The sequence below is a fragment of the Culex pipiens genome, chromosome 2 (genome assembly GCF_016801865.2).
Source record: "Culex pipiens pallens isolate TS chromosome 2, TS_CPP_V2, whole genome shotgun sequence".
Lineage (NCBI taxonomy): Eukaryota > Metazoa > Arthropoda > Insecta > Diptera > Culicidae > Culex > Culex pipiens.
This window is the reverse complement of record NC_068938.1, coordinates 133,459,628-133,484,306: the sequence shown is the minus strand read 5'-3', so window position 1 is coordinate 133,484,306 and position 24,679 is coordinate 133,459,628. Positions and strand designations below refer to the sequence as shown.

The following is a 24,679-nucleotide window of genomic DNA, read 5'->3' as shown; positions in this document are numbered from 1 at the left end:
CAGTCTGTCGGTAATAAACCAAAACAAATGGGGCCAACTTCACGCCCACCGTACAGTCAAGTACGCAGCCCAGCTTTTGACTTTTCTCACACGCGCGACGATTCGGTGTTGATGCGACGTGAGGTGTGTTTTCGCTCTCAGCCGGGTGATGAAAGAAACTTTTTCCCTTAATTTTTAAAGTTTAAAAGTGAATTTTTTGCAAAAGCGCTTCAAATATGCCGAAAGAGCAGTTCCGCGAAGCGGATGTCATCAAAAAGATGTAAGTTTTAACAGTGAAGTTGTGAGAAAGTCTTAACTAATCGCCCTTTTGCAGCTCGCACGTTTCGTTCGGCATCGATAGTGCCGAGCTGATCCAGCAGGAGTCCCATCTGCACGTTGTCGCGAAGAACCTGTACAACCAGGATGCGAACCGGACGCCGGTGTCGTACGGCGTGCTGGACCGGCGGATGGGCGTCAGCCAGAAGGACGCAACGTGCGACACCTGCAAGAAGGGCCTCAACGATTGTGTGGGCCACTTCGGGTACATCAATCTGGCGCTGCCGGTTTTCCACGTCGGCCACTTCCGCGCGACGATCACGATTCTGCAGTCGATCTGTAAGATTTGCTCGCGCGTAATGCTGAAGGAGGACGAAAAGAAGCAGTTTAGCGCCCGGTTGACGAATCCGAACCTGTCGTACCTGGCGAAGAAGTCGATCCACAGTCAGGTGCTGAAGAAGGCGAAGAAGAACACGAAATGTCCGTGCTGTGGCTGCTTGAATGGTCCGGTTAAGAAGGGAGCCGGGTTGATGAAGATCGTGCACGAGCCGTTCCGCGGGAAGAAGGCCACCGATCCGCTGGTCACGAGCGCGCTCGACGAAATGCTCGGGGCCATCGAAGGCAATCGGGAACTTTCGCAAACCGTTGGGCCTTCCTCGCTGATTAAAGAGTTGAACCCGCTCGAGGTGCTGGATCTGTTCAAGAACATTCCCAAAAGTGACATTCCGCTGCTGGGAATGACCTCGCCCGAGTCCAATCCGGCGGATTTAATCGTTACCAGAGTGTTTGTTCCACCGGTTTGCATCCGTCCTTCGGTGGTTTCCGAGGTGAAGGCCGGTACGACCGAGGACGATCTTACGATGAAACAGAGTGAAATCCTCCTGATCAGCGACGTGATCACGAAGCACATGATGTCCGGAGGCAAAATTGAACTGATCCAGGAGGATTGGGACTACCTGCAGTTGCACTGTGCGCTGTACTTCAACAGCGAACTGTCCGGAATCCCGCTGTCGTTGATGCCCAAAAAGCCCACAAGAGGAATCGTGCAGCGACTAAAGGGAAAACAAGGTCGCTTCCGTGGTAACCTCTCCGGCAAGCGAGTGGACTTTTCCGCTCGTACCGTAATTTCCCCCGACCCCAACCTCATGATTCACCAAGTTGGAGTCCCGGATCGAGTTGCAAAAATCCTAACCTTCCCAGAGCGCGTCAATACCGCAAACATCAACAGAATGCGCCAACTGATCAAGAACGGCACGGAAAAGCATCCCGGCGCAAACTACGTCCAGCAAAAGGGCAGCGCCTTCAAGAAATATCTTGCCTACGGTAATCGTGACAAAGTCGCGCAAGACCTAAAATGCGGTGATATCGTGGAACGCCACCTAATGGACGGCGACGTGGTGCTGTTCAACCGACAGCCCAGCTTGCACAAGCTCAGTATCATGTGTCACGTGGCGAAGGTTCAACCCCAGAGGACGTTCCGCTTCAACGAGTGCGCCTGCACACCGTACAACGCCGATTTCGACGGGGACGAAATGAATCTGCACTTGCCCCAGACCGAAGAAGCTCGCGCCGAAGCGCTGGTCCTAATGGGCAACAAATCAAACCTCGTTACGCCGCGTAACGGAGAGTTGCTGATTGCGGCCACACAGGATTTCATCACCGGAGGATATTTACTCACGCAAAAGGACCAGTTCCTCACGCGGGAACAGGTTATGCAACTTGCGGCGTGCATGCTGTCCGGCCCAGATGCCAACATGGAAATCGACTTGCCCAAACCAGCCATCATCAAACCGCGCAAACTCTGGACGGGCAAACAAATCTTCAGCCTGATCCTCAAACCCAACCGACACAGCGTCGTAAACGCCAACCTGTCAACCAAAGGTCGAAACTACACCACCGGCAAGGACATGTGCGTCAAAGACTCGTGGGTCGTCGTCCGCAACTCGCAGGTCATGTGCGGTGCCATGGACAAGGGCACGATGGGCTCAGGCACCAAAAACTGCATCTTCTACGTGATACTGCGAGATTTCGGCGAAGAACACGCCATCCGTTCGATGTGGCGCCTAGCCCGAATGGCCTCCTACTTCATGATGAACCACGGCTTTTCGTTCGGCATCGGTGACGTGACACCCAGCCGCAAACTACTCGAAGAAAAGCAAAAACTCCTCGAAAACGGTTACAGCCGGTGTGACGAGTACATCGCAGAAATGAAGAAGGGAACGCTCCAGTGTCAACCCGGTTGCACCGCGGAACAAACGCTCGAAGCGGTCATGCTGAAGGAACTGTCCAGCATTCGAGAGTTGGCTGCGAAAGCTTGCTTCCGCGAGTTGCACCCCACGAACAGCGCCCTCATCATGGCACAGTCCGGCTCGAAGGGTTCGAACATCAACATCTCGCAGATGATTGCCTGCGTCGGCCAGCAGGCCATCAACGGCAAGCGGGTGCCGAACGGGTTCGAGGATCGGGCGCTGCCGCACTTTGAGAAGTTCTGTAAGTATCTCATCGTCATCTGAATTTTAGGCTTTCAAGAAATATGATCACAATGAAACATGGTTATCGCTTGGCGGGATTTGTCAAAAGAAAAAAGCGTTGCAGCTGCCTCCAGAGTTGGTTGAAACATTCGGGAAATTTTCCGATCTTTTCGAAAACAATATTTTTTTTTAATCAAGACTAAGATTTCAAAAAAGCGTAATATTGAATGTTAGTTTTCGATATTGTTTTCGAAATGAACGGAAAATTTCACGAATGTTAAGATTGTAAATTGGACCATTAGTTGCTGAGATATCGACATTAGAAGATGGTGGGTTGTTTGGGTGAGACTTTGAAAACATCAATTTTCCTGTTTTCCTTTGCATGGCAATATCTCAACAACTAAGAGTCGTATCAATAAAGTTCATAAAAGCAAAATATAGAGAATTTTCTCAGCGTTTCAAAAATATTTTGTTCGAGACTGGGCAAAAAAGGTGTACTAGATTTTAAAAATGAAAAACTGCGGCTATTTTCAAAAAAAAAATACCTAAAAATGAGTTTAACTTGAAAACACTGCACTTTATTAAAATTGCACTGAAGTTCTTTTTGATTTTACATTTTAAAGCCGGGACCGTGGTGTAGGGGTAAGCGTGATTGCCTCTCACCCAGTCGGCCTGGGTTCGATCCCAGACGGTCCCGGTGGCATTTTTCGAGACGAGATTTGTCTGATCACGCCTTCCGTCGGAAGGGAAGTAAATGTTGGCCCCGGACTAACCTAAAAAGGTTAGGTCGTTAGCTCAGTCCAGGTGCAGGATTCGTCTCCCTGGGTCCTGTCTCGGTGGAGTCGCTGGTAGGCTGTTGGACTCACAATCCAAACAAGGGTCCTGATTTTCGGTTCAATGAACAGAAACCACTCACTCATCGCCTATCCAGTCGTCGCCTATTCTAACCCGCTAGCATTCATGAGCGAATGATACTCGCAAGCAGCCAGCGAGTGGCCCGAACTGTTCACTCAGCGAACAAATACATCGTGAAAATTTTTGCCTACTCCGTCGCTCGACGACACTCACACACTACCATGCTCAGCGAAGAGCCATTCTCACAAAATGCCAGCGCGGCAGTCTTTTTGTCTTCACGCCCTCAGTTTGTCATCAATTTGATTTTTTCTTGGTGGAAGTTTCTTTGAATGGTGTCTATAATGTTATGAAATCAAAATAAATGCACAATTTAATTGATAACATTGATTCTAGGCAACCCAAATGAATGAGTATAACGCAGCGCATCAGAGAAAAAATGTTTTCAGTTCAGAGTGATCGGTGACGTTCGGCCTGCCTGAGCCGTTCGGAGACTGAGCCGATCAGAGAGAGAAGGAGAGTAGAAGCGAGAGTGTTCGGGAGCGAATGGTGAGAAAGTGACAAACAGTAGGAATTCATCAGGGCAGTATCGCGTCGCCTGCTTTTTGTGCTCGCGAATGGAGTGGTTGATTTTGAACAATCAGGACCCTTGTCCAAAGGTCATCAGTTCGAATCCCGGGGTGGATGGAAGCTAAGGTGTAAAAAGAGGTTTGCAATTGCCTCAACAATCAAGCCTTCGAACACCTAGTTTCGAGTAGGAATCTCGCAATCGAGAACGCCAAGGCAATGCTGTAGAGCGAATAATTTGATTTTGATTTAATTTTGATTTTTAAATGAAGTTGAAAAATTTTTGCGACCAATATTTCGATTTTTTTTTGAAAAAAAGTAGCGTTGATTAAAAAATTCATAACTCGGTCAAAGATTTTTTGCACAACCTGGAAATTTCTGAAAAATTGGCACATCAACCCTAAAACATATCAAACAATTTAAAAAATATATAAATAGTGTTTTTTTTGCCAATTAAGTTTTAGCGACAAAAATTGAAATTAAAAATCACCAAAAACTTGTTTTACTGTGTATCGTTTTTTTACAGTGTAGTCCTTATCCATACCTACAACTTTGCCGAAGACACCAAATCGATCAAAAAATTCCTTCAAAAAATACAGATTTTTGAATTTTCATACTTCATTTTTGCATGGACAGCTGCCAAATTTGTATGGAAAATTATATGGACAAACTAATAATGCAAAATGACTTTTTTTGGGCATACCGAAAGAATCAAAAAAGTTTCGGCCGGATTAAAAAATACAAAAAAAAAATCGAATGACCGAAATCTCGAACAGTTGCTCATTAGTAAAAATATTATTTTTAATTTGATTTCTTTATCTACGAGAAACGTTAACACATTATTCACAAATAATGAGTCAAATAAATCAAGTATAAAATAAATGATACTAACAAAATCATTGATAGCAGATAAATTATTGCGCGTATTGAGAAATAATCAGTTTTGGTGATTATCTTGAAGGGGTCCCAAACATAGGAGCGCAAGGAGTTTTTCAATTGATCGCAGCAATCGGCTTGATTTTCACTTTACATTGCTGTCAGTGCAGATCAGCAATTTATGCTATTTTTTCGTTTCGAAAGTCTTTTTTCAGATGGAAATAATATTTAATATTAAAAATAAAACTCCTTCCTTCTATTGCAGGGATCATGTTTGATTTGAAAAATGTATCAATCCTGGGGCTTTTTCGCAACTGCGTTCTTTTATTGTGTAACGCAGTAAGGGGGATGTTTTGCCAAAAACGGATTCCGGTTGTGACCACCGGGGAACATGGGAACCGCAGACCGCCCAGCAGACAAATTAATACATACACTAATACACTGAAGACGCTCTCCATTCAAAATTAAAAAGTTTCATACGTCGCATGGTCAGTTAACCAACGAGTTAACGCTGTTTCCTAAATACGGTTCTGGATGTGGCCACCGAAGAAAGTGGAACCGGTTTCGATGTTCCGTCTCATGGATTTTTTTTTGCTGTTCGAGTATTGTTTTGCATGGAAAAAGCAATGGAATCAAAATTCTTGACAAAACTGGATCTATCGATGGACCGTACCCCGGCCACCGGTCTGTGGGGTAATTTTTTATAAGATTCTTATCAGATACTTAAACATGGGTTTCTTGGAACCAAAGAGAAGTAATTTTTGGTGGAACCATGTTTTGTTACATGTTTCGTCATTTTCTCACACTTAACCATCGTCTCGTGTCATTTAGCGTAATCAAAATCAGGGCCGATAGCCCTCACGCAACTGACCTTAACCGTCAGGTAATGTCCCCTCTGAGCATGCCCGGGTTAGCATATAGCTGGGCGTCAAGTGCTCCAACGATGGGGAAGCATGCCCGACAGAGCCAGCAATGCCCGCTGTGCCGACCAGGAACCCGGTTCCATCAAGCTGGCCACAAAGGTCTCAGAACCGTAGATTCCCCCACCAGAAACCAGACAACCGCAGCCAAAACCAACGAGCAATCGTCAGCCAGCAGTAAAAGTCCCTACGAATATCTCAGATTGACAGTTAACAATAATTTTAAAAAATTGTCTAGGCCTACTCTCCTGCACTCTCTAGGTTTCCCAGGGTTTTCACATTGCGACGATATCTTTCTGCGGCGATTAATTGGAGCGCAAGATTCTAATTTTTCTCGAAATTATTAATAATCGCATTTGATATGAAATGAATTTGATGATGTTTCTTGGAAATTAATTGCCTTATAAAAGCAGAAACAATTTAAAATACCGTCATCAGGGGTGACATTGAATCTGGGGGGTGAGATTGGGTCATACAAAAATGAAGAAATTTGTATGACCCAATCTCACCCCCCAGACCCAATGTCACCTCTGATGACGGTACGTTGGAAAGTAATTTCATGTCGTTTTCAACGAGCTGGAGGAATAAGATTTTTTTTGCAAATCTGATTTCAAATAACATACTCTTCCTGTTATTCTACACTCACCAGAAATAGCAGTGCTGAAAAGTTCATTATAGCACTGAAAATTCCTATGCAAAAGTGTTATTTTCAAATGCAGAAAAAGTTGAATGCATCTTGTTGCTCACTCGATTTTTTCTACACTCATCGCATTTATTAAACTCAACAGAGGCTCATTGGAATAATGTACAACTTCACCATCATTTTGCAACTTATTACATAAACTTCTACGAATATTTTTTAAGTTAAAGAGCAGGGAAATGCTTCAAATCAACATTATTAATTATTTTTGTTGGAATCACATCAAAACTTGTTGAAAAATCAACATTCTTCCAAACTCAACTTTTTTGCCTTCATTTTTCACTCGAAAAATGAACTAACGTCAACAGGGGTGACATTGGGTCTGGGGGGTAGACTTCCTAGACCCACCTTCACTTATACATATCGACTCAGAATAAAATTCTAGCAAAAATTTGCACTCGACTACCACGGTACTGGCTGAACCGATTTTGACCGTTTTGGTCTCATTCGATCTGTCCAATATTAAGTCCCAATTGAAAATGATATAGTTTAATTAAATACTTCAAAAGTTATTTTAAAAACGATTTTGCCTATGTCCGGAAATTTGTAAAAAAGTGGTTTTTGAAAAAAAGAAAAAGCCCTTAATATTATATATTTTTAAAAAGACATTTGTAAGACTTTCCCAGCACGTCCAAAAATTAAGATCTGCTGACAACCCTATCAAAAGTTATAAGCACTTAAATTTCTGTTTAATCTATTTCCAGCGAAAATCCCGGCCGCCCGCGGCTTCGTCCAGAACAGCTTCTACTCGGGGTTGACGCCGACCGAGTTCTTCTTCCACACGATGGCCGGTCGCGAGGGTCTGGTCGATACGGCGGTCAAGACGGCCGAAACGGGCTACCTGCAGCGGCGGCTGGTCAAGTGTTTGGAGGATTTGGTGGTGCAGTACGACGGAACGGTGCGGAACGCCATCGGTGAGGTGGTTGAGTTTACGTATGGGGCCGATGGGTTGGATCCGGTGTTTATGGAGGTGAAGAACAAGCCGGTGGATATTGAGCGGCAGTTTATGCACGTGCGGAACATGTTCCCGTGCCGGGATGAGGCGCCGCTGAGGGGCGCGGAGATTCTGGAGACGGGGGATAAGATACTGCAGACGGCCGAGTTTGACGGGTGTCGGGCGGATTTTAGGAAGGAGTGTTTGTGAGTTGGAGTAGGTCGGGTTGAAGAGAGTTTGGTTTTTTGATACGGGGTTTTTTTTTCTTGCAGAGAGTTCCTGAAGAAGTTTGGCGAACGACTGCACTCCGTTCAGAGCCGCTATAATACGGATGCGAAGGTTAGCTTAGAGGTCGAGCGGACCACGCCGGGTCAGTTGGAGAAGTTCCTGATGCAGGTGCGGGACAAGTACAACAAGGCCATTACAGAGCCCGGTACGGCGGTGGGAGCGCTGGCCGCTCAGAGTATCGGCGAGCCTGGCACGCAGATGACGCTAAAGACGTTCCATTTTGCGGGTGTCGCCTCGATGAACATTACGCAGGGTGTGCCCCGTATTGTGGAGATTATCAACGCTACGAAGGCGATTTCGACGCCGATCATTACGGCGGAGATTGCCGATAATACTAGCATGGAGTTTGCCAGGAAGGTGAAGGCTAGGATCGAGAAGACGACTCTGGGGGAGATTTCGTCGTACATTGAAGAAGTGTACAAGTCGGACGATTGCTTCCTGCTGATCAAGCTTGATCTGGACAGAATCCGGGTGCTCGGGCTGGAAGTCAACGCGGAAACTATAAGATATTCGTGAGTATTTTCGGAATGTCTTCTAAAATAACAAATTTGAAATCTGATTTGTCTTCCAGAATTTGCACATCAAAGCTCAAACTCAAGCAGGAAAACGTTGAAGTGTACGGACCCTCGCTCATCATCATCCGTCCGGATCCGACCAAGCACAGCCACGCGCTGAACGCCGAGCTGCAGCGTTTGCTGTCGGCGATTCCGAACGTGGTCGTAGCCGGGTTGCCGCAGGTTTCTCGCGCCGTCATTGCCGTGGACGATGCCCATGGTCCGCCCACGTACAAGCTGTGCGTCGAAGGGTACGGACTGCGCGATGTGATGGCCACGTACGGGGTCGTCGGAGCGCGCACCAAGAGCAACAACATCCTGGAGGTGTACGTAACGTTGGGCATCGAAGCCGCGCGGACGACGATCATGAACGAAATTACCGACGTCATGGAGGGTCACGGCATGAGCGTCGATCATCGGCACATTATGCTGCTGGCCAGTCAGATGACGTCGCGCGGGGAGGTTCTGGGCATCACGCGGCACGGGTTGGCCAAGATGCGGGAGTCGGTGTTTAATTTGGCTTCGGTAAGTTTTGGTTGTTCTTAGTTGGAATGCCGTAATTCTTCAAGGAATTTCTTTTCAGTTTGAGAAAACGGCCGACCACCTGTTCGACGCGGCTTACTACGGCCAGACGGACTCGATCGACGGCGTCTCGGAGCGGATCATCCTGGGCATGCCGGCCGCCATCGGCACCGGTCTGTTCAAGCTGATCCACAACCACACCGAAACCAAGCTGGACGAAATGGTGGAGCCCATTTTTAACACCACGTGACACAAGTTCTCGTTTCTAGTTTAAGGGCTAATATATTTATTGGGTAAGAAAAATTCTTAAAGAATAAAATGAGTTGAAAATGAAAAAAAAAATGTTGTTCTGTTGGGATTCACGATGATGTCTCACTGCAGCTTACCGCTGCACAGCTTCTCCATGATTTCGTGGTTGTACGTCGAGTGGAGCATCAGGCCGAGGACGCCCGCCCGGGAGGCCATCGCCTGGCGTACCTGCCGCTCCTGGTCGACCAGTTCGTCCATTTTGATCCATTGCCGGACGCGCTCCAGGTCAATTTCGGCCCGGCGAATCTTCTCCCACACGTAGTGCTTGAAGCAGGACTTTTTGGGTGCTCTGGAAGAAGGGAAATAAGCAACTAATTAATGGTGTTCTTATTAAAATTCAAAAAATTAAATTTAAAAAATTCTTTAAATTTTAAACATCTAAAATTCAACAATTTATAAATTCAAAAACTCAAAAATTCTAAAATTTAAAAATTCTAGAATTTCTTTTTTTTAAGGGTTCTAAATTCTAAAACACTAAAATTCAATAAATAATTTCAAAAAATGTAATAAACGTAATTCAAAATTAAAAAAATCAGTAATTCAAAAAAAAACATAAAAAAAACTTCAAAAAATCCGAAATTAATAGGTTTAAAATCTAAAATTTAAAAATTCTTAACTTTCAAAACTCTAAATTCTAAAATAAAATAAAAACAAAAATTCAATAAATAAAATAAATAAATAAAAATTTCTAAAATTTAATTCAAAAGTTCAAAAATTTAATGTTTAAAAGAGCAAAGTTTTAAAAATTATAAAATTCTAAAATAAAATAAAAATATAAAAAAAATCTGAAATTGAAAAAAAGCTAAATTTCATACATTATTTCAATTTCAATTCGGTTTTATTTGTGAATAATCCAAGTTACAATGAGTTCATTTAGGTATATAACAGAGTTTTGGTGTTCCTTTCAGCTGTGTTTTACATCGTAATTCAATCGAAAAATTATTGCTTATAACTATGGAATAGACAAGAGTAAGAAAAAGTTTTCAAAAAACTTACAGAAAGTGCAATGGGAAAAGGATAGATAAAGAGAAAGCTTAAAACTAGATCACAGACAAAAATAATCAGTTATAGATGTGCTTGATCATCAGCTCCCCGAGGGCCAGAAATTGCTCCGCCTTGTTACGGCAGCTCCGAAACCGCGTCATCATCTCCCCCGCGAGAGCAAAGAACTCCGGCAGGGTAAAGAGATCTTCCCCGGTGACTCCTTGCTGGGCCGCATCGCCGCTACCGGCAGCGACCACGCTGGCAAACGAACGCCCCCATCCAGGAGGGATCGCTGGGTTGTCCGCTGGAACCGTAGGCTGTCCAGCTGCAGGAACGGCTGCGCTCGTACTTCGCTGAGGAGGGTGGGCTTTCTTCTTCCTCTTTTCCTGCTCCTCGAGGTAGGCCTTGCGCGCGACGCATCCGCGGTAATTGCCGGTATGGTTGCCGTCACAGTTCGCGCACTTTACGCGCGGCTTGGTTTGTTCTGCCTTGTCCCCCAAGTCCGCTTTTCGTGGCAGTGCGCACGCCTCGGAGAGGTGTGATTCACCGCACTTCACGCAGCGGGGCCGGAGGTTGCAGTTCCACGAGCCGTGGCCGAATTTCTGGCAACGGTGGCATTGCGCTACGTCCGTCGGGTTCTTGGAGTAAAACCAAGGGCAATTCAGTGAGCAAAAGAGTTCCTCAATTTTGCCCAGAGTAACGAGAGTTTCTCAATGTTCCTCCGAGTTACTCCGGTTGATTTTCACTGTTCCCACCTACATAGTTGAACCTTGTGTTTGGAAAAAAATAACAAGAGGCCGTTGCTAGGGTTTGTTTGTTTTGGTAACTGACTTTTCGAAAGAATATTCCCGTATTCCATACGATTCAAAATCCATAAATGGCCGGAAAAGGGCTTTTTCACGCGCTTTGTGAAGACAGGCCATGAGTGGATGACCAGGGGTGACCGGTTTACCGTTGCACCAAGGAATTCGTAGAAACCAGATGGTAGAAGCGCGCAAAGGTTAAGACCGTTCGTAGCCTGTCCGTTTTTGACCGGTTTAAGCTGTTCCTGATGCCGCTGCCCTATCAGATCCCGACCCCAAAAAAAATGCCATGTCTAGAGTGGAAGGAGGAACAGAAACTACAATCATGTGCCCGGCAATTTAGGCTTCCGGAATGACCAGGCCACCGTCCAGAACCATCGGCACTCCCAGCTCCTCGTTTCTTCAAATAGGCAGTTCAAAGCCAGACCTAGACATCATGAAATCAAGATCTTCCAGGCCACCAAAGGAGCCACACCAAGAGCATTTTCTAAAATTGTGAAGTTGTTAAATACATTTTATAAAATCCTTCATTTTGTAGTTTATTTTGAAGTTGAATCTGGATTGGTAATAATAAAGCAAAATATTTTCGTTTCGATTGTTGAAGCTGGAGGTCTTTTGGGGACAACGCCAAGATCTCCTCATGCAGCGTTAATTCTGGAAAAATGTAGAGGCCCATCGGGGAAGGAATCGGTAGGTGGAACTCAGCCCTTGTGTGGCGATTATCCAGATCGATTATGGGAAGAAATCTATCGCTTTTTAATGTCGCTGTTGGGCACGAGTTGTTACGGAGAAGAATCGGTGGATTTAGTTTAGCTACTGATAGATGTTCCATCAACTCTTGCACGGCATCTGGTGCAGTGTTACTCCGCTCTAGAGAGAACCAGGCTGCAACTCCTCCAGCTCAGTCAGGGCCACGTTTTCCAGCGGGGAACCAATAAGTTGCCGAACTACATTTACCGATTACTCCTCATTACAACTCGGACCTCACAGCGGCTTCCAGAAGAGAGGAAATAGCTTCCCACAACCGATTCGTCTGCAAACGAATTGCCAAAATTTGCTGCTGACTGCCTGTCATTTCTTTATTGTTTGCAAACATTTCCTGACAGTGACTTTTCTGAAACCAAGGTATGGTTTTCAGGTGGGAATGCAATTTTCTCTGGAGGAAGCTGAGAAACTCGGAGTTACTCCCAGAGTTTCTCACTGAAATGCCCTTGAGTAAAACCGCCAGTTTACCCAAAAACCGTCCAATGTCTTAGTCCGCCGCAGGTCTTGGATCTTGACGGTGCCGCGGTCGAAGTACAACAGGTACAGAGTGTGCACACCCGTGACCGTTGTCTTGCGCGAGAGCACTTTTATCTCCCGTGGCTTTATTCCGGCGTCCGAAAGGTGTTTCTTCAGGTCGGTGACCGGACGGTCTTGATAACCCTGCAAGACGACCTTAACAGGGGGCTTCTCGGGGTTGAATGTGTAGAAGTTGAAGTTGCTACGCTTCAATTCTTCAAACACCAGGTCGAAATCCTTTTTGCTCAGTGTAATCACTTGCACTGTCGACTTACCGATTTTGAGACAATATCCGAGGCCTTCCACACGCTTACTGGGGGAACTCAATTTTTAAGTTCGTTCAAGCAAAATGAAGTTCGGTTCAGCGATGTCAAATTTAAGATGGGTTTGTTTTGATTTTATTTCGCAAATTTGAGATCACTGAACCGAACTTCATTTTGCTTGGTGACTTTGCTGAAATTTAAAAAGTGACAGTTCTGGGGACTTAGCGTTTTCAAAGTGGGTGTTCTGGTAAGTTTGTTAAATTGAATCTTTTATTGAAAATATCTCTTATTTGTATATTTTACAGCATCATTCATGTCGCACCGAGTTGATTAACACTCGAGAGGAACCGAAAGCCAAGAAGCAACAAAATTTGTTTTACGGGGCGTTGCCATACAAGAGTAAAATCAACAAATACTTCCGGAATTTTCGCAGTTTTATCATCTTTTTATATTTTTGTTTCTCCATATTTAGCACTTGATACTCGTCGATGACCCTCCTGGAAGACGACCGTCCCGCCGGAACCATCACCCATCAAAATGTTCGCCGGTAAAAGGACCGCCGAAAGCAGTCGAAAGCGACCGCTGACGGCATCGCCGGTTCAGGCCGCAGATTCAGCGCGTTCTCCTGCACAACAACTCCACACCAGTTTCGCCACAAAAGTTCGGCAACAATCTGGGCGACTACTTGTTCCCTTAATAATCCCGGCCGCGGTTCACGTCCCGGATGACCGCTAGTTCACGTCCCGGATGACCATTCCGGTTAGGTGTAATCTGCCGCCCTGCAAATTCTCTGCTCGATTACGGTCTTTGCCACATGGCGCAGCCGGAAAAGGTGTTGCTCCGGAAGAATATTAAGAAACCTTAAAGGTTGGGACGGGAGGTTCGCGGCTGCCAATCCGTTTGTAATCGAACCGGATTGTGATTGAGAGGGAGTAATCTTGCCCGAACCATGAATCCGAATCTGCTTCCACCACCCCTGGCGACCGGTGCCATCGACCTACTGCAGGAGATGCTCCTCGAGCGTGGGGCCATCCGGGCCGACTTTTCGCTGTACCAGGACTTTATGGACCAGCGTCGGGATCTGCCGCTGGTTCCGGAACAAGGCAAGTGCGACGCCGACGCGTCCCGCTTTCGCAACACTGGCAACCGGCTCTATCTGGGGAAGCTTTGGTATGGTGATTTGCGGAGAAGGATACGTCCCAGCTGGCCAAGGGATACGGGAATCGGTAGAGCGGGAGGCGTGTGTTGTTTGATTGAGGTTAGGTTTTGATGTATGTTTTTTTGAATTTGAAGGTCGGCGGTTTACTTCGAGCACGGCGAGTACGAGTTTGCACTGTACAACATCGATCTGGCCAAAAAACCGGAAAATTGATGCCGAAGCTGCGGGTCAGGGAGTTGAACTGCAAGCAGCAGATTGCCGCTGGCCGTTTGAAGGGCATGGTTCCAAGTCCGCGGATCGTAATTAATTTGGACACCAACCCGAACATTCCCTTTCTGGCAAAGGGAATGAGGGTTGATCACCGGCGAATCCTGGTCGCCGAAAAGGACTTTAATCCGGGGGACGTGATTATGGATGCGGAACAGCTGCTGACGGCGATTGATTTCAACCTGTGCTACGAAAACTGCAGCCACTGCGGAGTCAAGTTCAGCAACAGCTTGATTCCTTTCCCGGGCTGCGTCTTTTCCATGTACTGCGGCGAGGAGTGTCGGCAGAATAGCTGGAAGCTGTGGCATCAATTCGTGGCCACGAAGCTGCGCAATTTTTTCAACTTTAATCTGCTGAGCACTCCGCGTCTGTTTTTCTACGGTCTTTCTCTGTTCGATGACAATTTGGCCGAGCTGAAGCGGTTCTGCGAGGGGAAGCCTAGGGTGCAGAGCTGAACCGGTTCGAGTTGAATTACAGCAACCTGGACCGACGTGAGCTGTTCAGAATTCTGCAAAACACGGAAGCTCGTCGCGACCCGACCGGAGAGTTGAACGGCTACTTGGAGGAAAAGCTGATTTCTTACGGTTACTTCTTGGTGTTCTAAGCGAATCCATTGATGGTAACGGTCACCACTGGCCGTCGGAACTTTACGATCCAAACCTTGAACAAGCTCGCTCGCCTAGCTACCACCCTGCTCTCAAGCAACCGCGACTATCTCGGGCGCGTGGTTTGCCGGCGGCGACGGGGGTGCGAGATCGACTCGGAGCGGAGCGAAGCGTTTTCGTACGCCAACCAAACCAAGTGCTCGACAGGACGGATGGGTTTCAGTAAAATAACAGCGTGCACAGTGCCAGCAATCGGTGTGACGATCAGGACCAGGCACTGCACAAACAGAGACGCATTTACGTGGAGGTGATTGTTCCGACGCCGGACTTTACCGGGTGGAAGGCATCTGCACATTCTGAGCAGGATCCACATGGGCTATCTTTTGGCCACTCCACCTACATACCGGAACAGAATTGGTCAAGGGCATTTCAGTGAGAAACTCTGGGAGTAACTCCGAGTTTCTCAGCTTCCTCCAGAGAAAATTGCATTCCCACCTGAATACCATACCTTGATTTTAGAAAAGTCACTGTCAGGAAATGTTTGCAAACAATAAAAGAAATGAAAGGCAGTCAGCAGCAAATTTTGGCAATTCGTTTGCAGACGAATCGGTTGTGGGAAGCTATTTCCTCTCTTCTGGAAGCCGCTGTGAGGTCCGAGTTGTAATGAGGAGTAATCGGTAAATGTAGTTCGGCAACTTATTGGTTCCCCGCTGGAAAACGTGGCCCTGACTGAGCTGGAGGAGTTGCAGCCTGGTTCTCTCTAGAGCGGAGTAACACTGCACCAGATGCCGTGCAAGAGTTGATGGAACATCTATCAGTAGCTAAACTAAATCCACCGATTCTTCTCCGTAACAACTCGTGCCCAACAGCGACATTAAAAAGCGATAGATTTCTTCCCATAATCGATCTGGATAATCGCCACACAAGGGCTGAGTTCCACCTACCGGCCCCTCTCTATAACAACTTTTCCCCGATGGGCCTCTACATTTTTCCAGAATTAACGCTGCATGAGGAGATCTTGGCGTTGTCCCCAAAAGACCTCCAGCTTCAACAATCGAAACGAAAATATTTTGCTTTATTATTACCAATCCAGATTCAACTTCAAAATAAACTACAAAATGAAGGATTTTATAAAATGTATTTAACAACTTCACAATTTTAGAAAATGCTCTTGGTGTGGCTCCTTTGGTGGCCTGGAAGATCTTGATTTCATGATGTCTAGGTCTGGCTTTGAACTGCCTATTTGAAGAAACGAGGAGCTGGGAGTGCCGATGGTTCTGGACGGTGGCCTGGTCATTCCGGAAGCCTAAATTGCCGGGCACATGATTGTAGTTTCTGTTCCTCCTTCCACTCTAGACATGGCATTTTTTTTGGGGTCGGGATCTGATAGGGCAGCGGCATCAGGAACAGCTTAAACCGGTCAAAAACGGACAGGCTACGAACGGTCTTAACCTTTGCGCGCTTCTACCATCTGGTTTCTACGAATTCCTTGGTGCAACGGTAAACCGGTCACCCCTGGTCATCCACTCATGGCCTGTCTTCACAAAGCGCGTGAAAAAGCCCTTTTCCGGCCATTTATGGATTTTGAATCGTATGGAATACGGGAATATTCTTTCGAAAAGTCAGTTACCAAAACAAACAAACCCTAGCAACGGCCTCTTGTTATTTTTTTCCAAACACAAGGTTCAACTATGTAGGTGGGAACAGTGAAAATCAACCGGAGTAACTCGGAGGAACATTGAGAAACTCTCGTTACTCTGGGCAAAATTGAGGAACTCTTTTGCTCACTGAATTGCCCTTGGAATTGGTACCTTGTTACCAAACACTAGCTGCTGGCCACAATGGACACGATGACCAGATAACTTCCGGTAGGTGGTACAATGATTTGTTAGGTCATTTTAATGTTTTTTTTTTCTTGATTCTAGGTACAAGCAGTGATCCGAGGCAGGCTACGCTGATCGCATCGCACGTGGTCCGTGAGTGGGGCATGGTCAAGCAAGTTGGCCTGCGAAAAATCAAGTCTTCTAAGCTTTCGCGCCCCGACATCAACGATAGCTACGACCGTGGCAAGAGTATCCTGAAGCAGCACGCCAGCACAATTAGAACCTGAAGTTTACGAAGAAGCCGCGCAGAAGAGCATTGTGAAATTTATTTTGGAACCGCTGAGCAAGCTGTTGATGCAGGTCGTCGAGGATGTGGATACCCTGGCCAATGCTGAAAATTCTCGTGACAAAGGAGGAGATCAAGTACAACATAAGGTCGCTGTTGAGGTTGATTTATATTCGGTTCATTGGTGATTTTTATAAGTTTGTGGACATGTGCGTTGAACACGAAGATTGGCCAAATTTACACGGAATCTGCCAGGACATGCTGAGCTGTGACCAGAACGCGCAGTTGATGGTGCACAGCTCGAAGATTGTACGTTTGTCCAGGTGTTGGAGCGGATTATGAGCGGGACGTTGCACGCCGGGCAGGAGGTTCGAGTGCTTGGTGAAAACTACTCGTTCGTGGACGAGAAAGATTCCTATATGCTGTAGGTCGGGCTGTTGTTGATCTACGAGGCGCGTTATAAGGTCGAGTTCAACCGCGTCCAGGGAATTAGATGATCATCGCCAGAATCAACCTGTGCATCTTAAAAACCTCGACTATCATCCATGTCAACATGAACGAGGACGTGTTTATCTACCGGCCGCTCAAGTTAAACACCCAGTCCATCATCAAGATCGCCATCGAACCGGTCAACCCGTCGGAACACCCGAAAATAATGGACGGCCTGCGCAAGGTCAACAAATCTTACCCATTACTCTCGACTCGATTGTATGAATCCGGCGAGCACGTGATCTCGGCACCGGTGAACTCTACCTGGACTGCGTGATGCACCTGTGCAATGTGTTCCGAGATTCCGAGAGGTGGTGGCCTTTGCGAGAGTGTCGTCGAGACGAGTTCGCTCAAGTGGTTCACCGAGGCGTTCAACAAAAAGAACGATGATTACAGAACCGCTGGAGAAGGGTCTGGTCGAGGACGAGGCGAGTTTTTCCAGGTCAACTACGACTGGGATATGCTCGCGTCACCAGCTCTGCTCCGTCAAAGACTCCATCGTGCAAGGCTTCCGGTTGGGCTCTCATGATGGACCGCTCTGCGAAGAACCCATTCGGAACGTTCCTTCCTCATGGCCACACCCCGCCTCATGGAACCGTATCTCTTCGTCTAAGTGCAAGCCCCCGCCGATTGCGTTTCCTCCGTGAACACCGTCCTTGCCCGGCGACGTGGCCACGCCACCCAGGATGCACCCGCCTCCGGTTCCCCGCCATCGATTCGTTCGGCTTCGACACCGACCTGCGAACGCACACCCAAGGCCAAGCCTTCTGCCTGTCCGTCTTTCACCACTGGCAGATCGTCCCCGGTGATCCGCTCGATAAGAGCATCGTCATCCGGCCGCTGGAACGTAATCGTTATTCTAATCGTCCGAACCGATAGCCCGCGCAACCTTGCCACCGAACTCTCCAACGATGTCGACAAGTGTCACTCGCTAGTCCTCGTCCATCCGTAGTCAATTCCGTTGAATTCCGCCAAACAAGATGTCCCGGGTGGCAATCCTCCGGTAGGAGGAACCGTTGCTCCTAATGCTGAAAATTATAATTTAACGCAATTAAAATTCAAATAAAATCAACAAAAAACTAGCCCAGGATGACAATTTCCTTTTCACTATCATTCCGAACCGATATCCGTCCCCCGGAACCATTTTTCTGCTTTCCTGGAGGATTTTTCCGGTACCCAGCGCATGTCAAATTTGACATCGGCTTCACCATGTTAAAATTAAGTTCGGGTACTCGATGTCAAATTTGTATGGCTACGGTTTGCGCCGTTTTGATTGGATCCACTCAAATTTGAGTTCCCCTGGTAAGCGTGCAGCAACTCGTCAACATCGTCCGCCAACGTGTCCAAAACAAAAATTGGAGGTGGTCTACGTTCCGCTGGAGAGTTGTTCTTTTTTGACGTCGGCACTTTTTTCCGTGCACGACCATCATCGTCGTCGTCGTCGGTAGTGCTGCTACCGTCGGTGTTGTTGTTGTTGTTTTCTTCATCGTCGCTCAGCATCTGGAACTCGTTCCTGATGGGGATGTTGGCGGATGATGATGTGCCACTGGTCGTGGCACCGGAGGTACCGGAACGGGTTCGCACTGGTGATCTCGGAACATATCCGGGATGTAGTAACTTTTTGTCGATTCCTTCTGCGCTCACTCTCCCCTGCGCGATGGCGGTCGACACGGCGTTGTTTTGTTTACCTTTTTGCACACGGCCGGTAGACGAACTTCGCGGGTTTTTCGAGGCCGCACTCGAACTGCCACGGCCACGGCCGGCCCTTGGCATGCTGGTGGAGCAAACTCGCGGCTAATCACGGTAAATTACGGCGAAAAATTTCGAAAAAACGATGGAGCACTGAGCACTTGACTGCTGCTTGCACTCGTGCGTACACGGAGGAATTTCATACATTAAAACATTCTAAAATATTCTATTCAAAATTTTAAATTATGTTTTTTTTAACATTCCAAATTACTAAAATTTTAATTGCTTGAGATCTCTAAATTTTTAAAATAGATGTTTCTAAAAGTTTTGGTATAATTTAATTTATTGAGCTTTTTTTAAAAACTGTTGGATTGTTAGAATTTCTTTTTGTTTTTAAAACAATTTTTAAATTTTAGACCGAAATTTTTGGCAGCGCTTCCTATGGAATGTTAACATTAACCTTGCTTAACATGTTAACATTGAGTTGATTAATAAACTGTCACTGAATCCGCTTTGCAAAGGTGTTCCCCTCAGGAACAAGCAAAGATTTACTTTTACTTAAATTTTTACATTCTTAAACTATAAAATTCATATTTCAAAAATTCTTAAATCCAATACCCAAAAAATTAAAAAAAATTGAAAATTTCTAAATTCAAACATTAAAATATAAGAAATTCTAAATTTCTAGAATTCTAAAACTCTTAAATTTTAATATTCTTGAATTGAAATTTTCAAAAATTAACATATTTTCAAATTTATAAAATCTAAAATTATATTTTCTTTATGAAAAAAAGTCTAACATTCAATGGCTCAAAAATAAACAAAATCAAAAATTTTAAAATTAAATTCTAAATTCTCAACTTCTAAAATAAAAAAAAAAATATAAATTTCAAAATAAAAAAAAATAAAGTTCAAAAATTTTAAAACACGAAAATTCCAAATTTTCAAAACGTCAAAATACAAAAAAGGATTAAAAATTCAAAACATCCAAAAAAAATTAAATTTCTAGAATTAAAAATCTCAAAAATTCCGAAAATTAGGAATTCAAAAAATTATAAAAATTTAAAAATCTTTAACTCAAACATTACAAAATTTAAAAATTCCAGTATTAACAATTTTTAATGATTTATTTTTAATTTTCCAAATTACTTAATTTAAATATTTTCATAAACTCTAAAATTAAAAAAAAATATTTTTTTTTAAGTTTTGAGTTCTTTTTTTAATTTTGAGGTTTTTATGTTTTTTGTTGAATTTTTTGAATTTCTTTTTGGTTTTTTTGAAATTTCTTAAATTTTTACATTTTGAAACTCTAAAATTTAATCAATTCTAAAATTCTTAAAAAAAACCAGAAGTTCAAAAATTCTTAAATTTAAAAAAAATAAAGGTTTAAACCTGGGTGATGAAAAGAGAGAATTTGTAACGTGATTTTCGAATGATCCCACTTTGTTTATATCTACAAAGTAGGAGGCAGTTCAAGCACAAGCATGACTTTTACTGGTAAATGAGCTGTTTTATAATAGGTGGTATGTGTTCTATTTTGTCTAGTTTTTATTTTATTTTTTGCTGTAAAATTGTGTGTGTTTTTAAGTTTAGATCGGTTGGAAGATGTTTTTTTACGGGTAACGACAGAGTCTCGGCCCGAAACTTCAAACACGAACAAAAGCAGCGAACCGAAGATTGGCAATGACGTTTTGGAATTTTGACAGTTTGGAACGCATGAATTACCCCATTATCGGTTTCCCGCATGGGTGATGTGGAAATTGTTGCACATGGCTGAAGTTTGCAATTTTGCAACTTATTTTAATTTATGCTAAATTTCAAAATTTAAACACGAATCTACAGCGAATCGATGTGAAAATTAAAGATACACTAAAGGCACAATGATTTGATGTGCAATCTTGATCAGAATCGCAATAAAAGAGGTTTAAATTGAAAAATAATAATTAAACAAATTCTGGTTTACAATTTAACGAAATTTTGTCTGTTTTGTAAAACTTAATGTTATGGTTATAGAATTTTTTTTACAAAAAAGTAGATTTTTCGGTTCGTCCACAAACAATCTCATGTTTGTAAACAAACGACGCCATATTGCCAATGTTGTTCGGTAGCTCATATCAGGCCATCGCCGGGGCCCTGGGTAACGACGAACTGCGGCGAGAGTGTCATTCTGCGATGTCACAGAAAAATTCCCTGGCTGATTTTGGAATCATGTAGCTCTTGGTCCAGCGAAAAAACATCGTTAATCCAACAAACAGAGAAGATTTTCACTAAACGGAATCAAACAATTACGACAGCTTCTGGATGTTGCATCGACTCCATAAACAACTTTCATTGATAATATAGAAAATGTCAATCTCGCCTTCGACTTTCTTAAGATTTCTTGATTTCAACTTCAGGTCCTCAAAAGCCGCAAATTTTTCACAAAACAAAACAATTTTTAATGATCGATAACAATACTCTCTAAGTTTGGCGAACAGTAACAGTAAATTGGTTCCACTTTGACAGTTGAGCAATTCTCTACCAAAACCGGAAATGGATTTTATTTGTATTTTTTTATTTGGCTCAAACTTTGTGGGGGCCTTCCCTGTGACCAAATAAGCTATTTTGTGTCATTGGTTCACCCATACAAGTCTCCATACAATTTTGGCTGCTGTCCATACAAAAATGGTATGTAAATATTCAAACAGCTGTAACTTTTGAGTGAATTTTCTGATCAATTTGGTGTCTTCGGCAAAGTTGTAGGTATTGTTGAGGACAATTGAGAAAAAAATAGGTACACGGAAAAAAAAATTTGCAGATTTTTTTATCAACTTTTTTTTCACTGAAACTCAATTTCCCAAAATACGTATTTTTTGATTTTCGAGATTTTTTGATATGATTTAGGGCACTAAAATCCGCTATAGAGCTATAGAGAAACATGGTCAAAAAATCTGCCGCCAAGTTATGAATTTTTGAAAAATAGTGATTTTTGGAAAAAAATCCAAATTTCATGCAAAAACAAATTTGAAGTAATTTTTTAATGCAAAATTGAATTTGCAATCGAAAACTACTTTACAATTTTTTTGATAAAGGGCTTTGTTTTCAAGATATAGCCACCGAAAGTTTGATTTTAGCAAAATATTTGCAGTTTTTCGATTTTTAAAAATAGTGACCATGAGCGACCATTTATCAAATTTTCTGAACTTTTCAAAAAAAATATTTTTAGAAATGGTCGCTCATGGTCACTATTTTTAAAAATCGAAAAACTGCAAATATTTTGCTAAAATCAAACTTTCGGTGGCTATATCTTGAAAACGAAGCCCTTTATCAAAAAAATTGTAAAGTAGTTTTCGATTGCAAATTCAATTTTGCATTAAAAAATATCTTCAAATTTGTTTTTGCATGAAATTGGGATTTTTTTTTTCCAAAAATCACTATTTTTCAAAAATTCATAACTTGGCGGCAGATTTTTTGACCATGTTTCTCTATAGCTCAAAAGTTGCGGATTTTAGTCCCCTAAATCATATCAAAAAATCTTGAAAATCAAAAAATACGTGTTTTGGGAAATTGAGTTTTAGTGAAAAAAAAAGTTGATAAAAAAATCTGCAATTTTTTTTCCGTGTACCTATTTTTTTTCTCAATTGTCCTCAACAATACCTACAACTTTGCCGAAGACACCAAATTGATCAGAAAATTCACTCAAAAGTTACAGCTGTTTGAATATTTACATACCATTTTTGTATGGACAGCAGCCAAAATTGTATGGAGACTTGTATGGGTGAACCAATGACACAAAATAGCTTATTTGGTAATAGGGAAGGCCCCCACAAAGTTTGAGTCAAATCAAAAAAGACAAAAAATAAAAATGGTCGAAATCGGCCGATTTCGTAGAGAGTTGCTCAGTTAAAAATTGAGGCCGTTTTGCGAACCACTATTCAGCACCCAGGTACTGTCCACAAAGTAATTTACAAAAAAGTTTGACTATTTTTACAATCACGTTGTTGCAGGATTGGGTCCGTAAGTTTGACAATTTTGGAATAAGAAGACAACAACTTCCTTCGTTGCTGTGCACCCTTAATTTGAAATTTTTTGAAGCTTATAAATTTTTTAATTTATTCAAGACCTAGAAACATCCTTAATTGTTTGTTTTTATGTTTTATTTTATGTTTTTTTATATTTTGGATGTCTTGATTTTTTTATATTTTTGAAATTGCTACTAATTTTGATTGTAATTTCTCGATTGAGAAATCTCGATCGTGATTCGAGTGCTATATTCGCCACGTAAATTGGGGAAAAATGCACAACTTGGCTCACCTGCAAAACTCGCCCGTCAGCTGGAACACGTTCCGCACCAGCGGGCACCCGCACACGTCCGTGTCGTTCACCTTGGGGTCCTTGCTGTGCTCGGGGCAGAGTACCCGCAGCCGCTTGCAGTACGTCTTGCTGGCCGGGTTGTAAAAGTCGCAAAACATCGAGTTGCCCTCGATGCGGGTCTTGAAGATGCTGCCGAAGCTGGCCTGGCTTTCGTACTTGTTGAAGCACTTCTCCATGTGCCGGATGGCGGTCTTGGAGTGGATTTCGTGCCCGCAGGTGATGCAGTACATGGACATTTCGTCCTCGGCGTCGTTGTTGTCGAGGGCGTTCGGATCCAGGGTGCAACGCTTCGCGCGGTCAACCAACAGGTCCAGTTCGGCGTGCCGTTTGTCCAGCTCGGCCAGGGTGGCCCGAACGACGGTCTGCTTCTGGCGGATCGCTTCCAGGGCTTTCTTGTTCTGCTCCTCGCAAATTGCCGGACTCAGTGACCACTCTTGGATGCGCTGCGGAAGTACCTGGTAGATTCTGCTCGTCGCCAGCTTCATTCCGCAGGTGTCCGAACAATACTTGGACTGTGGCCTCGCCGTCATGATGCAGCCTGGTCCGTAGCATTGACGATCGCCTTCCAACGCTGGATTCAGCAATATCTCCGGTGTGAGCGATCGTTTCCTCTTTTTTGGTCTCGCAGCAGACTTGGCTTCACGATCCTTCTTTCTGCTGACCGTGTTGGTGCAAACGCGCATCTCGCAACGCTGCTTGCGGCCGCTCTCGTGCTGCCCCAGACAGGCGTCGCAGTTGCCACAACTCTGCGCCTTGCAGCCCTCGCACTGGCCGCATCGTTTGTCCGACTTGCTCGACGCGCCCTTCTCCTTGGTCTTTTTCGGCGGTTTCTTCTCCTCGGGATTCGGCGTCGGACCCTGCACCGGCACGAGCCGAAACACCGTCTGCAGCGTGGGATCCTCCTCCTTGCATCGCTGGCAGTAGTAGTGCTTGATGTGTTTGGCCTCCTTCTCCGTTACGTTGATGCAATCTCCGTGATACCATTCCTCGCAGGCGTCGCAACCTCTGTAGAAGAAACATCACGTCAATCATCCGAACCATAGACAACCCTTCGCGACTTACATCATAAACCGGGACGAATCCGACGACCGGCAGATGCAATACGCCTGACCATCCTGCTTGAGAATCGTGGCGATCTTGCTTTTCCGCTCCGGAAGGTCAAACTCCTTGGCAATTTCCTCCTTCTGCAAAAAGACCAAAACATTTTGCGTTACTGAACCCATCCGCTACCACAAATTCAACTCACCGATTTCTTGCTCTTCTTGCGCGGTTCCGACATGGTAATCCTTAATCCGGTAGAAGCTCCGTCGAAAAAAACACGGACTATTTACAAACTTTACGCGATTCCCGACCAGCGGATTTCATCGCGCGTCATCAGCGCATCGCGAGTTTGACAGTTCGAGGGGCTAACAATGCGCGCGGGCACGCG

The 24,679-nt window shown here is 44.4% G+C and overlaps 2 protein-coding genes and 1 pseudogene across 2 annotated transcripts; 2 read left to right on the top strand and 1 right to left on the bottom strand.

The window, feature by feature from the left end:
- Positions 1-101: 101 nt before the first annotated feature.
- On the top strand, positions 102-9,280 carry LOC120424259 (DNA-directed RNA polymerase III subunit RPC1). Its single transcript, XM_039588325.2, has 6 exons — positions 102-259; positions 314-2,745; positions 7,346-7,781; positions 7,848-8,375; positions 8,435-8,942; positions 9,001-9,280. The coding sequence occupies exons 1-6, from the start codon at positions 216-218 to the stop codon at positions 9,187-9,189; spliced, it is 4,137 nt and encodes a 1,378-aa protein (XP_039444259.1). The 5' UTR covers positions 102-215; the 3' UTR covers positions 9,190-9,280.
- LOC120424271 (CXXC-type zinc finger protein 1-like) lies at positions 9,202-24,639 on the bottom strand. The gene is made up of 4 exons (XM_039588335.2): positions 24,497-24,639; positions 24,313-24,434; positions 23,191-24,255; positions 9,202-9,537 (listed from the first exon to the last, which is right to left on the bottom strand). The coding sequence occupies exons 1-4, from the start codon at positions 24,527-24,529 to the stop codon at positions 9,312-9,314; spliced, it is 1,446 nt and encodes a 481-aa protein (XP_039444269.1). The 5' UTR covers positions 24,530-24,639; the 3' UTR covers positions 9,202-9,311.
- Positions 12,627-18,515, top strand: LOC120424278 (uncharacterized; annotated as a pseudogene).
- Positions 24,640-24,679: the final 40 nt, after the last annotated feature.